Source organism: Harpia harpyja, chromosome 2 (genome assembly GCF_026419915.1).
Source record: "Harpia harpyja isolate bHarHar1 chromosome 2, bHarHar1 primary haplotype, whole genome shotgun sequence".
NCBI lineage: Eukaryota > Metazoa > Chordata > Aves > Accipitriformes > Accipitridae > Harpia > Harpia harpyja.
This window is the reverse complement of record NC_068941.1, coordinates 39,296,161-39,311,827: the sequence shown is the minus strand read 5'-3', so window position 1 is coordinate 39,311,827 and position 15,667 is coordinate 39,296,161. Positions and strand designations below refer to the sequence as shown.

General features: G+C 47.0%; 2 protein-coding genes across 3 annotated transcripts in view; one reads left to right on the top strand and one right to left on the bottom strand.

The window, feature by feature from the left end:
* SARAF (store-operated calcium entry associated regulatory factor) overlaps positions 1-15,667 on the top strand; it is a 299,073-nt gene that overhangs the window by 267,464 nt on the left and 15,942 nt on the right. The window lies entirely within an intron of this gene.
* Positions 575-14,990, bottom strand: SRP72 (signal recognition particle 72). Its single transcript, XM_052776687.1, has 19 exons — positions 14,828-14,990; positions 13,447-13,567; positions 11,521-11,644; positions 10,562-10,705; positions 9,676-9,787; positions 8,470-8,501; positions 7,727-7,851; positions 7,577-7,634; positions 7,256-7,387; positions 6,723-6,851; positions 6,130-6,202; positions 5,497-5,561; positions 4,679-4,774; positions 4,108-4,211; positions 3,413-3,490; positions 2,608-2,745; positions 2,307-2,344; positions 1,829-1,988; positions 575-831 (listed from the first exon to the last, which is right to left on the bottom strand). The coding sequence occupies exons 1-19, from the start codon at positions 14,949-14,951 to the stop codon at positions 657-659; spliced, it is 2,028 nt and encodes a 675-aa protein (XP_052632647.1). The 5' UTR covers positions 14,952-14,990; the 3' UTR covers positions 575-656.

The window sequence follows — 15,667 nt, the reverse complement described above, 5'->3', positions numbered from 1 at the left end:
TCTCTTCAATGCAGCCTACCATCACAACCAGCCACTTTGTTTTAGCTCACTCTCATTTTGCCAAGCCCACCAGAATAAGGCAGCTGGCTTACAGAAAAGGGGACACCGAGTCAGCTGCCATACACTTCACCATGCTTTCTACTAACAGCCTTGTTCTCCCCCTTCAGATTATCTTCTCCTGTATAATTTAACCCATATGTTGTTTTCCAAGACCCTTTGTGCCTGTGCTCTTTGGTGGTCAATGACTGACTAGGACAAGACATAGAAGACAGTGCTTCCATCACACATAGTCAGACACACTTGTCAGATAAATCTGCTGAAGGCCTTAACTAACAAACGCAGGAGGAGAATAAAACATTTCAAGTTCTTGATTATTCCACATCTTTTAAATGTTTGGCAACATGGACAGACTTCTTCTTCGGGGCTGCATTTGAGTTTGATGGCAACACCCTAAGTCACAGTGGGGGCAAGCGTGATGAAGGCAACTTGGTGAGCAGACACATCATGGTGCCTATATACCAGACCATCTCCCCCCAGACCACCCACAGGCAGGACAGAGATCTGGATGCCAAGAGTCTTTCACCAGCACTTGCTTTTGACCTTTATTCTGCAACCAGCGTCACTTATTGCAGGAGGGAGGTTACACATCCTGTTTTTTACCACCCTCCTTTAGCCCCTTTCTTTTTCTTCTGCTGCTGTTTCTTCTTGGTGGCTGGGGCACCAGCAGGTTTTTGGTGCCTGGGAGGGATGACGTTACTTGTGGCCGATACTGCTGCAGCGCTGCCGGGCCGAGGGGAGGTAGGTGGGCTGCTGGCAGTCCTACTGGCATCCCTGCAGGGAAAATGAGAGAAAGAGATACCACGTGGGTTCACAGCCACCTGCAAGACTCAGCACTACTGCAGGAAGCTGACAGCAACAAATAGCAGCTGCCCCATAAGATAGCACTAGGTAGCATTATGTATGGGAGGGCACTCATGCAAGGAGATCTTAAATAAGCTTCAACATACAGACAAGGGCTGATGGGCGACAGGACCTTCTAGCTGTTATGTTTACTAGATAGCTTAAGTCCCCAACTACAAAAGCAAGGTTAACTTTCAAATAGACAGGTGGCAGCTCATGCAACACACAAGAAACCTTTCAGGCCCCCACGCTTAGGCAGTGCAAACCCAACATCCTTTCTCTCTCCTTAACCACAGAGGAATCTTTGTGCCAGCTCTTCTTGCACATGCTGCTCAAGCCAACAGTGTCACAAAAGGCTTTTTATGCTTCTGAGACAGCTGTGTAAAGAGAAACGATCAGACAGCACTGGCAAGTCCCTGAGTTGCTGTTATTTTAGAATTACTTCCTTCTCTCAGATGCTAGTAAGTCACCATCTTGCTGTCAGGCCTCACACAATGGTAAACCCTGATTCCAGCTCAGATAATCAGTGTCAACTTAGAAGGAATTATAGTGTTTTCCCAAATCATGGCTAATGGTTCTCCAGCCACCAAAGGACTTGAAAGCAAATAGCTCGAGAGAAAGCATGCGAAATTCATCTCATTGTCAAAACTAAGAAAAGCACATTAAAAGACTATGGGAATTTTATTTGCACCTTGGCACCTTCAAGCAAAGCATGCCAATCATATCATCTTGATTTTCAGCAACCTACAGGGATCTTCGGGAAAAGCAGCTGGTAGAAAGTTCAAGTGGCAAAGTACAGTTTCACTGTACTACCGTGCTACTCACGGTTGGCGTGGTGACAGAGCCACAGAAAAAGCAGCACAAACCCAGCCCTCCCAGCTGCCCAGGAGTGACTCCCCACACCAAGCCCTACAAAATGGGTACTTACAGTTCAGAGGAGCCAGCTGTGGTTGAACCCTGAGTCCCCTTGCCAACCTGATCCTTCTTCTTGCCCTTCTTCCGTCCACGATAGTAGGAACGCTCTCGCATTGGAAGCCACCGCTCAGGGTCGGGAGTCACCTTGGGGTCGTAGTTCTTAGGCAGCTTTCCTGCAGAACATCCAATGCCAGGAACTGAGACTAGGGTCAAGACACTAGAGAGGTATCATCAAGGGATACACATGGGATGTCAGTAGCCAGGAAGCACAAAGAGCCCAGCAACCCACATCACCCTGTCAGGGTGTTGCTCTCACTTCTGTGGAAAAAATGCCCCATCCAAACAAGCTATCATGAAGACCTGGGTTCACAGGGACCCAGTCCCAGCAAAGGGCTCCAGCTCCTGGGGAGCTGAAGGCTGGCTATTTGAAGAAACAGTCTGGTGAGCTCTCTGGAGCTGTGCCGCATCAACAGCTAGGAAATGCAACTTACCCTTCTTTTTTTTCTTCTTCTTCTTCACATCCCCTTGTCTGAAAAGCAAGAAGGGAAACAGCTGCTGTGACACAGCATGGAAACAGCAAACAAGTCAACTAAAAATTAGCTCTGGAAGAAGCTAAACCATTCCCATCTCTCTCAAAACTTGGTCTGCTGCTACCTGAAGCTCCTTGCAGTTAAACATCAGGCTCCCTTTCCACCAGCCTGCTTTCTGCAGCAATGCCCCCCACCACATCAGGTGTGGTTCTTGTGCTACCCCAAGTAATAACTGCACCAGAACTACAGCAGCCCGCTTTACCCTTGCTCCTTCTGCTGGTTGTCTCCAGTGAGCTTCCCAGCTTTCTTCCGAACATAGGTTGCTCCATGGGAGTTCTCCAGTGCGTCAACATCTACTTTCAGTGACATGGTGTCTGAGGAAGGCAAATGTTTGCTAAGACTGCAAGGGAAGAGTTCAGGGATGCAAACCAGCAAGCAAAAAGATAAACACTCAGGTTTGTCCAGAGAGCAACAGGCAACTTCAGCTTGAACAAATTCAGCCTGTTAGTAATGCTGACACCACCAGACAGGCCTACAGTGCAAGGTCCACCTCTTTCACCAGCTTCCTATACAAGCTGGGATGAGCTGCTTAATCACCATTTGCCTCATTTTTCCCTTCTCTGATATGGGGACAGAAGCAGCAACTTCCTCTGAAAGCCACTCAGTGTGGCAAAAGCAGTATGTGAACCTTGTGGTTTGGGTCAGTGCCAAAATTAGCATATTAGCCATATTTTATTGGGCACAGTCTTGCATTACTACCACTGGTTTAAGACTCCAACAGAAAAGATGAAGGAGCTCCTAATTTTGGTTCCACCTAGTCTTAAGTTATCAATTCTCAGAGAGAAGGAGGCCAAAGACAAAAGGGTCCCGGGATCATGCAGTAATCAAACCAGTCAGGGAAATAATATAGCTCCAGACAACTTGACCTGGATATGGTAGCTGTTCTGGAGATGTTTCTTGCCTTTCTTCAGGTGAGAGTGGGTCTGAATTCCACACACAGCTGAAATCCAAGGGAGCAATGCCCAAACGCCTCTTTCTTTGCTCTGATACCACCACCAAAAGGATACACTTTAGCTTTTTCAGGGTCCACCAGGGAGTAGGCAGAGATGAGCTGTGCCAGAGTATGCACATCTTTTGGGTTTTGCCTTTGTCAGGGAAAAAAAAAGAAAAGGACCAAGTTACCAAGGTACACGCTCATCCCAAAGACTGGTATCACCATGCAGTGCTTGCTGCTGCAGCATCGCTGCTATCTGTGGGGATAGGCATGTCAGTCTGTGGCATGTGGCTCCTCCAGAGCACATCACCAAACATCACTGGTGTGGACAAAGGGAGGTGCAGACATCTCCACAGTATCATGAAGCAGGCAATGACAGACAAAAAAGCCCCCAGGTCCCAGTAGCAAAGGCAAGCTAACAGTACCCCCAAAAAAATCTCATCAAGTACATAATAAAAACTAAAACCTAGACATCCATGGTTTATTTAGTACTAGAAAAAATGATGCATCCCAGTCCCCAAAGCAACCTTCACTGCACGCAAGAGGCCTCTGGGACAAGTCAACCAGGTTTTCAAGCAAACATCAGCTATAGATCAAATTAATTATCCCCCCTCCTTCCAAAATATGGCTTTGCATTGGAGCCCCTGTGCAAAAGCAACTCTAAAGAATGGCTAACAGTCAATCAACATTGTCAGACGCTGCCTGGCACCAGACAGCTTGCAGAGGTCTCTGGGCAGAAACCTCCTGTTCAGCAACCACCCAACTCACTTCCAGAGCTCCTCCAAGTCACTGATTGCTTCCTTCTTCCTGCCATGCTTTAGTTTGAAGTTGGCAGCTTCCCTTATCAGCGACAAATGGACAGGAGACTTTGGCTGAAAGACACAGCAGCCATAATTAGTTCCTCATTATCACAGCATGGAGCCCAGCACTAGCTGGCTTTAATGCCCCTGAGACCTGGCCAAGGAGAACTGAGTTAGCACCGTGTTGTGCAGAAAGTAGACCACCTTTCCACTCTAGGATGTCAGGCAGAACTGCATGGGACACGGCAGCTTGCTGCTCCACAATGCTTTCTAATCAGGGAGAAGGCCTGACTGCTACATTTGGGCACCCATTGCCCCCACTCTCCTAATCTGACAGGAGCTGCTGCTCCGTGTTTGAAACACATCTAAAATAATGAAACAGTGATAAAACAAATGCTCACAGAACAGGAGTTCACAGGTCCCCAAAACCCCAACTGGATGAGCTGCTGGGGCTACGCATCAACAGGAAAAGATGACTTGGACTAGCTAGAAAAGACTGAGAAAAATCTTTGTGCATTAGGTCCTCTGGTCTCACTTGCCTGGAATTGCTGATACCACTGGATAGCCTGTGTGAAGACCTCAATTGCACTGTCAATGTCCTCTTCATGACTGTACATTGTCACCAACGCAGACACCTGCAAACATTGAAGAGCAGCTTATAGTAGATCCTTCACAGAAGCTGTCTATAGACAAGAGGGTCAGCAGTTAAATGACAGGATTTCCTACAAGCAGAGTCAATGTGAGCTTTCTGCTCTGTCCCTAAAAACCAGCTGTGGTTAGAGGTGACTCAGGGCAAGGAGCTGGTATTGCTGACTGCCCCTATAAATTACTTTGATCATCCGCACTTGCAATTGGAACAGACCTACAAATGTCAGCCTCTGCTCAAGATGTTTACGCTGTACACTTGAGCGTTTTCAAGGTCATCAAACTTTTCCGAATACCAGGTGTGGACATGCATGCAGACCGGGGTGATGCTGTGGGGATGGAACATATGGTACTTTCTCCCTAATACCTGTTATCCTAAAGCTGCTTCAGAAACTTCCCAACAGTACATACCAGGGAAGCAGCTGCTCCAGTCATGTTATGCAAGTAAATCCAGGCAATATGCAGGTCTGAGGGATTACGAGAGACTGGGAACATAGGCAGAAGGCACCTCTGCAGACAGGTAGAGTACTGTTCAGGCTACCTGATACAAGTTATAATCCCACCTTTGTCCAAGACAAGGAAGATGGGCTCAAATTCCCTGCAGACACTCAGGTCAGGTGAAAACCACAGGGAAGAGGTAACAGGGAGCAGGCAGTACAAAGCTGCGCTACAAGGGAAAAACCTTACACAGTTCAGACTGAGTTTTGCTTACCATACCAGGCTTGTGCTGCAGTTCTTCTATGCTCCTCAGGATCATGCAGGCTTTGGTGACACTGCCTAGAAGAGAGACAGGGAGGAACATGCTCTGAGTGGCACAGTAACACTTCACCCTGCCTGTGAGCTTCCAGCCAAAGGCAAACAACAGGGACTTAACGATCCCCTTCTCAGAATATCTCCCCCGTTTCCAGGAATAAAGCACAGGCCTCCACACAATGGACCTTTCTGCCCTTGCCACATCCTGCAAGGGTTCAGGAGCAAGCTTTTGCAAGCAGGCTCTTCTCTTCCAGGAGCAACTCTGAGCTGCCTGACTGTATGCAGGAATGGTAGCATAAGGGAGCTCCACGCTGCTCCCAAAACCCTCCTGCCCCAGAACAGATTCAGCCCTATTATTCACAAAGACTGTGGGCATCTCTGCCAAGGATCTGTGGAGGCTGGACATCCATTTTAAGCTATGAGTGTTATCCTGCCATAGCCATATACATAGAATACTCAACTGAGAGCATCTCTGCTCTGTACCACAGTCACAACAGTGACTGCAGCAAAGATTGCCCTAAAGCCTGTTTTTCTCACCCCTTGAACCATTATCACGTGCAGACACTTCCCAGCAAAGAAGGACACTGGATACCTTGAGCAATTTTTAGCTGGGCCATCGTCAGCTTGATCTCAGCTGCATTGGCAGGGTGCTGATCTGCAAAGTCCTGAGAATCAGAGGAAAGAACAATTCAACATGTGTGTGGGCACCAGGCTGCTGCTATGGTGAATCATATCTCATGCTCAGTCACAGCAAGCTGGCAAGTGCCAAAGGAAGCTTTCCACCACAGGCAGGCTTCAGCACACAGCAGAGGAGGGCCCCAAACTGTGCCAGTGGCCCATCTTCCTCTCAGATTTCTGTCCCAGGCCACTCACTCCCTCCCGAAAGGAGGCTGTTGCAAACTGCTGGCAAGCAGAGCAGCAGAGCACACTGCTTACCCTAGAAGTCTACTACAGACAATTTCCTAAGCATAAAAATGAGAGGTGCAAGGCAACTATTTCCCTTTAAAAGCAGCATTGCTCAGTTGGGTAATGCCTTCCAGCAGCATTAAACCAAACCAAAATAAGCACAGTCAGATACCCCAGAAATTTAAACCAGACAATACAAGCTAAGGGAAACAGCACAAGAGAACACAAAGCACAAGTTTAAACAGAGCTTGGCCAAAAGAGTACTTTCTCTTAACCTACCTGCAGAAGCCCTACAGCCTTTGCATGCTGCTTCTCACGACACAGCTGGGCTGCCTGGATAAGCACAGGGAGCAGATGCTCAGGGCTCTGTGACTGCAGGCTTGCCGACAGCTTGCGGCACTGATCTGCCTGAGGAGTGGGAAGAGAGAATACACTTTACTCAACCTCTGCAAGCACGTAACACAGGGCTAACATACCAGTTGTATTTGAGAAGAGATGCTAGTGATGGCTTCCCTGGAATGGGTACACAGAACCAAGAACAAGTCCTCTTAGTAGCACTTCAGATGCATCTAAGAACCCCACAAACCCCTTCTGTTTCCTAGTCATCTCCACACCATCCTCCCTACAGCAACACTCAAGTAACTGCACAACTGGCTGGCTGTTCTTTTAAGGATGATTCTTTTTTTTATTCCTCACTCATGTGCTTAAACCAAGTGGTCTTCTGACACAGAACAATTGCATATCCACATTTGCCTAGTCAAACTCTTGTGGAGTAAATCTGTAGCTACTTACTGCAGATCTGTGTCCCCTACCTGGTTAGTGTACATTGCAAGCAAAGCTTTGTTGAATTCAATCGCCTGGAGCTGTTTCTTGGAGAGTTTATGCTCAACACCTTCTGCATTGGTCAGCTTCACCTTTTTCTTTGAGTCAAAGACATTTTGGTCCTGGGGAAATCACACATCATGAGATTTCACTACGTTCCTTGAAGAAGAAAAGGTCTCTGGGTCTGCGGTTTAACTATTGTTTAGGAAAAAGTCTTTCCTGATTATCCCCCTTCTCTCCACAGAAGCAGAGAAGCAGGCTGAGTAACCACCAGGAAGGGCTGCATTGAAAGCGGCAAGGTAATTCTATACCTTGTTAATTGTGATGATGTTATTTGCAATGACAGCAAGCAGTCCTACATCTGTTGGCCTGCAGATAAGAAAAGTAGAAAGCACATTGTTATTTAACAGTGGCCTTTCTATAGGTGGAAGACTGAGCATTTATTTTAGAAAAGCCCTTACTTCAACTTGATTATTTGATTGTAGAGCTGTAGAGCATCCTCTGTACGACCCTGCAGTTGCATGATATAAGCCATCTGACCATGAATAATGGCCAGTTCAGCCTCAATGTCTTCCTCAGTCACATCCTGAAGGAAAATCAAGGCAAAAAGAAAACAGCTGCCATCTCACCTCTCTTCCCCTGGCTTCAGCATTCTTCTGGCAAATGTCTACAAGCTCTTTTGGGCAGTATTAACAGCAAAGTACCCCAGGTACTACAGGTGAAGATTGTAGCCACAGCACAAATACAAGCATATCTGGGATAAACCAAGAGAAAAGAAAGCTTCACCTGCTCTTGCAAGAATCTGGATACCCTTAACTTGTGCGCTGAATCTGCCTCTCTGCTTGAACCAATGACAGTGATTACAAATTTCCCATGTTTCCCACCACCCATTTGGCATGTTCATCCATAGCAGGGGTGGGTGACAGGGAGGTTTCAGACAACCTATACCCATCCTGTCTGCACCAGCACAGGCAACTGTGCAAGGAGCACAGCAGCAGTCTGCAGTGTTAGCTACACTTCTGCAACAACCATGATTGCTGCCCCAGCCTCAGAAGCGGGTACCAGCAGCAGTGGCAAGTCTAGCTGAGTAATACTGCACAGCAGCTTTACCTATCCTCTGGCTATCTGCAGTACACTTCATGACCGCGCCCGCGTTCATGCTGGTGCAAAGCAAACACTTTCCAGAACAACATCAAGAACTTACAGAGTCTTCTGATAGCGATTGGCGGCACAGTTCTAGAAGGAAAAACAAGTTGAAGAACACAGTTTAGAAGGCTTTAGGGGAAAAAAACAGCCTAGAAGCATGGGGGAACATAAACTTTTTTCACATATCCCTGAAACTTCTGCAGCTTAACAAGGGCACATCAGACTACAAGTCTGATGGTGGATGGGACTGAGCATGAGGGAGACTACATGATGCAGAAGAAATATCAAATGCACAGGAGATACTGTCCCTCCCAAAGCTGCCTTCTGAGAGCAGACTCACACACTCATTTTCTCTCCTAAACAAATTTCCTTAAACCTAGCTCATGATCTTTTCCGTAGGGATCACTTGGCTGCAACTGCTCACCAACTGCTCACCATCTTGGGAGTCATTTTAAGTGCTGCAAGCCTGCAATATTTAGATTACACCACCCTTTATGGGGCAGCAATTCCCTCAGTTTTCAGTACACATACCAGTCACTTCTTCACTTTCTCCTATACCTCACCAGAACATCACTTGTTCTGCTCTCTGAAGGACTACTATCACAGCACAAAGGCTCAAATTACGCATGATTAATAAATCAGTTGTATGGGAGAGCTGCTATTCTATCATCAAAATCAGGACAGAATTGACCTATTTATCTGCAAGAGCAGTTAGATCAGAAAGAAACTAATTCTTCCTAATTCTCCCCCCAGCCTTTTTTTTTTTTTTAACCACACACAAAAAAACCCTTCCACCCCATAGAAAAAAATTTTCTTTGCAAAAAAGCTCATTTATTGGCTTATACTAATTTTATACCTAATTCAGACCATGAAGTATTTTTATTTTTTATAGCGTATGTTCATATATACACATACACTAATAAAGCCAAGAGTCAGAATAGATGAAACATCTCATGCTTATGAGATTACACTCATGTCTACTTTCTACTTCAAAAGACTGGTCAAAGGAATTGAACACCAATTGGGGGCTGTAAGAGAGCAAGGAGATGGTACATGCCGCATGGCTCTGGAAAAGGGCTACAGAGGAACACTTCTACAAAAACACCAGTTCTGTCAGTAACCATATGGAAACTTACAACAAATCCTGCTGCTGGGCAGTTTTTAAATTTTCAAAACCTCTTTCTCTCTGATTAAGTGTGTCTATAGAAAGCAAATAACTACATCTATCACACAAAGCTTCCCTCTCACCTCACCATGTTTTTACCTTCTGCTTTCTGTAGTTTTTTCATTGCTTCATTCAACTTTCCTTGCCCAATCAATGCACATGCACTGTTATAACACAGCTCGTAGGTAGCTTCTCGAAGGCCCAAATCTTCCTAGCATGAAAAGCAAATGTAACACTGCATAAACACCAACTGATCTATACAGATTTGACAGGCAACGGACACAAACTATAGTTTCATGTACATTCAGACTATTCCTTGCAAAATAAATTGAGGCAATTTTAAAAGGACACACACCTGGCAAATAAGTCACAGTGCAAAGGATCTTCCCTCACACTGCACAACAAAGTCAGAGGCAACTGATAAGGCAGCAATGAAACTACAGCCTGAACTTGGGGACTACTTAAGCTGCTGAGAGAGGGCAGGTAAGAACTGCTACTCTAGAGAACTAGAAAGTGGATCCACAGCACTGAACAGAAGGCTGAGCATACTGTGCACACCTCCAAGGACAAAGATTTCTGAAAAAATGAGAACATTACAATCTGCAGTCTTCATTAACAAAAATATTCCCAAGCATGGCTGGGCGATCCAGGCAGTTAGCTTTACCCTGGGCAAGAGGGTAATGAGACAGGGGAAAGTGCTAGTCACCACAGGTGTTCTGCCTAATGCAGGTTCAAAGAGATGTATTTCCTGCTCTGCTGTGACATCTACTAATACAAGCCTCCTAGAGATCAAAGGTGAAGTATAACTCATGAACAATAACAGCGTTTATTCCTCCATACAGGGGAAATCACTAGGTGATCTTCAATAAACTCAGAAGTCATTAAGAGACAGCAACACATTTCTGTCCTGTTAAATATCTATGATTCCATATCCTTTATTCCTTGTCTCTCACTCTTGGACGCATACACACACACACTTACTTACTGGCATCACTTTCTCCCATGTGCTTTGTGCTGCCACAACAGCAGAGAGGTTGGTTTTTCTCTCTTCCTCATACTCATCCTGGGAGTTGCGGATGAGATCCCTGTATGCAGCCAGACAATCATCATAACGCTCCAACCTGTACAACTGAAAAGGGGAAGGGATTAGCCTTCAAAAGTGTATTTCCCTGTGTATGCTAGTAACTACAGCCTCCTTCCTCCCCGCCACCATGGACTGGCAGCAGCAGAGCATAGTATGTTTTAAGCTGAACACTACTAACATTTGCATCTAGCTTTAAGGGCAAACTCTCTATATAGATTACGTTTGCAAGGATTCAAGCAATGAAACCAGATACCTGCACGCAAATGGCACAGTTCTTACTCCTAAAACAGCTTCTTTAAAAGCATCAGTTTACACAGTTCTGTCCTCAAACAGCCTTCTTCCAGATTATATCACCTCTCTGGGAGAGAGATTAAATGAATGGTCTTTCATGCAGCTGAAAGACGACAGCCAATTCTTCACAAAACCATTCTGATCAACCAGGGAGAAAACAGAGAAGAAACACAACTTCTTTTCTGCTTCACTTCTAACGCCTGAGATGTCAGGTCCTGCAAACCACTCCTAGACAGGTATCTAATGCAAGCAGATGGCTCAACCACAAATAAATCCCATCAGCTTCTTCCATCCTCCATCCCCTCAGTCAGATGGCTATTACCAGGCCAGACCCAGGAAGGGAGAGTGAGTCACAAATGTATTGCTTTGTTCAGTGGCAGTAAGACAACAACTCTGCCTCCAGCAACAGGTGACTGAAGCTCCACAGAAGTTGGAGCAGTTGGGAACTGTACCTCTCCTTACCTTCAAGGCTGAGAAGGAAATTCTGTCCCCATACTTGCCCCACATTAGAGGAGGGACAAGGCATCCAGCATATGAAACTCCTACCAGGAAGAAAAGCTTGTAATTACCACTTGTCCATAAAGCTCCTTCAGTTTGTCTGTCTGCTGACTGGCACTCTGAATGGTCTTGAGAGCATTTTCAATACGATTCAACCTGTATTCACAGTAGGCCTTCTCAAAGGCAATGATGTCACTGCAAGGACAAGACAAAGGCTGACAGCACGCACTGTTGTCTTCATTCAACAGCATTCACCCACCTGAACACACTTGTTTAAGCAGCCCTGATTAGTCACAGACTGCTACGCTCCCAAAGAGCCAAATACCAGAGGTGAGCATATGATCACAGAGTACTGAATTACGTGTCTGGTGAGCACTGAAAATATCTTAAACCTACTTGGTGTTCAACAGAGAAGGAACACCAAAACTTCACCTAAAAGAAGAGGTTCCTTTCTTCTGGTGTTTCCAGACACATGGCATTTCAAATCCTGCCCCCCCGGCTCCTACTGATTATGCAAATCAAATGCTTAAAGGTAAAACAATACCAAACTTCATTATGGGACTCCTTCTTAAGGAGAAGGCATATCATTACAGCAAAAGATTGTTACTGCAAACTTTCAAAGAGAATCGACTCAGAGAGAGAAAGGAAATGGTATAAAACACAGTCCCCCTTATAGTCCGCTACTAAGCCAATGGTAACATTAACCTATTTTGAAATACCAGTGCAGCAGAACTGCAGCAAAGGAGTTTGCTGATGTTAACCTAGAACTGGCTTCAAAGCAAGCTCACACCAGCAGGGAACATTATCAAACAAGCAGTGCCCTGAATGCTGTGTTCCACCTACCCCCTGAGTTACCACTTAAGCCAAAGGAAAATTAATCAGCAATTCCCTTAGTTCATCACTGGTGCCACTTTGTCACCAGCTACTTCTTTGCCTATTTAAAATTATCTCAGTCCAGCTGAGTATTACAGGAGTCTGAAGACAAACAAATGGCATTAAGAATTAAAGCAAAGCAGTGGGCCAGCCTCAGTGCAGGACAGGACAACTTCAAGGCAGAACAAGAACCACCACTTTCCCTGCTCTGCAGGATGACAGAGACAGACACACAGTAGAGCCAAGCTAAAGAAATTATAGGGAGAACTCTGAAGCCAGTTGAATTTAGAGAAATTATTCCTCCTCCTCTCCATATACTAAAAAACAAAGCTAAAAAACTTAAATTAAACCCCTTCCATCCCAGGAAAGAAGGAATTTGTGAATAAGGTAATTATGTTTTAGTCAGATGTGAACATAAACGAGGGTATGTTTCATCGCACTAATACTACAAGACACTTCTCTGGGAAATTCCTTAACAAGAGAAGTATCTGAAATACAAAAGTTTTGCTGCCAGGCAGTTCTTGGGTAGCAATTTTCATCCTAGTCATTGCACAAAGAGCATCTTTATGAGGAAGAAAATTAGAGTCTGCTTAACGACACAAATGGGAAGCTTGACTTGTTCTCAAACACAAATTGTTTCCAAGGTCCCGATTTTGAGAACATGCACAAAGGGCCTGCATCACCCCAGAAGCTGAAGCAGTACCTTCAGGCTGTCAAGAGAAAAGGACTCCAAGGAGCAGTATGATGAGACAGCCAAGCAAAGCTAACAGCTCACTGCCACTGGCAAGGGCTTCTCCCTTCTCTCTTCACTACCCATGAAATCTGTCCTCTTCCCTTGTACCAGCACGTCAACAAGCAGAATCAGCTCATGAAGGTGGATGAAAACTAGATTAGGGACAATCCCTTCAAGAGTAACAGCAAGACGTTAGACTGTCCCAAACTCATCCAGACCACCTCTCACACCCAAAATAAGTCGGTGTTTCACTGAGAAGCACAATCCCAATGGCTCTGAGCACCTCCTGCTCCGTATTTTGCTGCCTATTAGTACCCTCCACTGAAGCTGCAGCAGCTTCTCAAGGAGTTGCGGTTTCGTATTTTGTAGAGCACAGGAAGCCACAACTCACCTGGTTAACACTTTAGTGTGGGTGTTGATTACGCCAAGGGCTTCCTTGAAGTTCCCGTTCTGGATAAGACACACTACTTTACACTGAAGTGCAGTCACATCGTCTTTGCTGATCTGCAGTACTGGAGGAGAAACCAGTTTCAACACAACGATCTACCTCATTATCAAACACATTAAGGCTTTGTAAGAGCTGTATGTTTTTACAGTTGCAAAAACCCATCACAGAGAGCAGTCACATCAATTTAAAGGGGTCCTGGCACGGCTTGCTTTGGCTCAGATCATGAAACAAATCCTGTCAGCATAAAAGAATCCGGTATTTATACTGAACTTACCTGAAGTGACTGCTGTGCTAACATGCCTGGAACAGAGCTGCACCAAAGGAGCTGTACACACCTCGACAAACCTTTCATTGTCATTTCACTTCCAAGCAGAGAACGCGGTGCCAAAACCCGAGTGCCACGTCAAGTGCACACAGGAGGAAAAGCACACGATATAGAAAAACTGTATGGCTCTAGCCAGGTATTCACTTTACATGCTAATACTTTCTGCCAGTGGAAGACAGTGAGGGAGAACTAGAAGAGAGAAATAGGTTTTGATATTTGCTTTTTTCACACGGTCCCAACTCTCAGATCTGCCAGGACAAGAGATGAGTCCCTGCTCCCTACAAACAGCAGGGAGAGAACTTTTAGCCATAACGTGCCTTGTATCGCCATCCCATTTTGGATGCCAAACTAGCAAGACAACGCATCTCAATGTGGATGCCAAACTAGCAAGACAACGCATCTCAATGTGGACTCTCACTCCCGAGCAAGTTATCACTCCCAACTCAGTCGGTCCACACCACGCACACCACCACTCCTCCAGTTCCCAGGAGGAAAAGCCCTCCTTCCTCCCACGACCAGAGCTGAAGGAAAACCCACGAGTGGCTCCAAAAGCCCGGCCCACAGCAAGGCCTACGTGATGCAAGAGAAGCAACCGACAGTCCCGGTGCAGGAGCAGGGGCCTAGGCAGCTGCCCCGCTCGGCTCCCCCATCCGCTTTTGCCTCTCACCTCTCCCCTAGCACAGCGAAGCCTCCGGCAGCGTGCCGCAGAGCCGCCGGGCGCCCCTCGCCCGCCGCCCTGCTCCCGGAGGCCGGCACGAAGCCTACAGACGGAAACCGCCCGCTCCCCGCCGCGGCGGCCCTGCACAAGGCCGAGCCCGCCCGGGCAGTGACCACGGGGAGCGACGCCGGCCGCGGCAAATCTGAGGCGGGGGCGGGGGGGTGACGGGACGACACACGGACGCCGGGAGCTTTCTCCTGGCGACGTGCGGCCCGGCGGCGCGGCAGGGCCCGGCGCCGACATGGCGGCGGGGAGCGGCGCTCGCTCACTCACTCACTCACTCTTGTTAACGGACTTGAGCGCGCGGGCGAAGTCGCCGTTCTGGCCGCAGCGGTTCACCTCGCTCCACAGCGCCGCCGCCGCCGCCGCTGCCCCCGCGCCACCCGCCGCTGCCGCCGCCGCCATCTTGGAACCGGGAGGCGAAACACCTCACGGGGGGGCGGGGGCGGCGGGGGCGGCGGCTGCCCCGGAAGCGGAAGGGCCGCGCGCGCGCCGGCCGCCACGTTGCAAAGGGCCGGGCGGGGCCCCGCCCTCCTGGTCTTCCCACAGCCCCCCCCCGCCCACCATCCCCCCAAAAAACGTGTGGAGGAAGGGGGGAGGGGGCCCGGGGGAGTCCGCCTGCCGAGGTGAGGGGCTGTAACTGTCTTCCTGACGCGACGTCGCGAGTTTAGTTCGGTTTCATGGAAGGCCCGCGCGCAGCTGTAGCCGTCTTGGCTGTTGCCAAATTTCGCGGCTCCGCTTCTCTTCCAGTGTTTCAGCTGAAGAATTTTTTCCTTTTGTTAAGGTTTTAACCAACTTTTTTCCTCTCAGAATAAAGAAACAAACAAAAATTAATAAAATCAGCACATATGACCAAAGTGAGCGTGTGGGGGGAAGGTGGCAATTCCCCCCCAAAAAAAGGATTTTCCACCAATTCCCATTATTTTCTTCTGCTAAAAGACTGCTATCAGTCATCAGTTTTTGAATTTCAGAAATGTCACGAATTATTACAAATATTAGAAAGGGTGGGGTTTTTTAATAAAAATTATAAATACATAAATCTGCCAGAGTGTGAAAGTGGTGGCTATCGCTCTGTATAATAATACCACCAACATAACAGAATTTGGACTTCAAACACAAAC

What these genes read in the sequence shown, in the direction of transcription:
- SRP72 (XM_052776687.1), bottom strand. Translation starts at nt 14,951, where the DNA reads ATGGCGGCGGCGGCAGCGGCGGGTGGCGCGGGGGCAGCGGCGGCGGCG. An exon ending in CACACTAAAGTGTTAACCAG is followed by an intron (nt 11,645 to 13,446) that starts GTGAGTTGTGGC and finishes TTGTCCTTGCAG; the next exon opens with TGACATCATTGCCTTTGAGA. An exon ending in AACCAGCAGAAGGAGCAAGG is followed by an intron (nt 2,345 to 2,607) that starts GTAAAGCGGGCT and finishes CTTGCTTTTCAG; the next exon opens with ACAAGGGGATGTGAAGAAGA.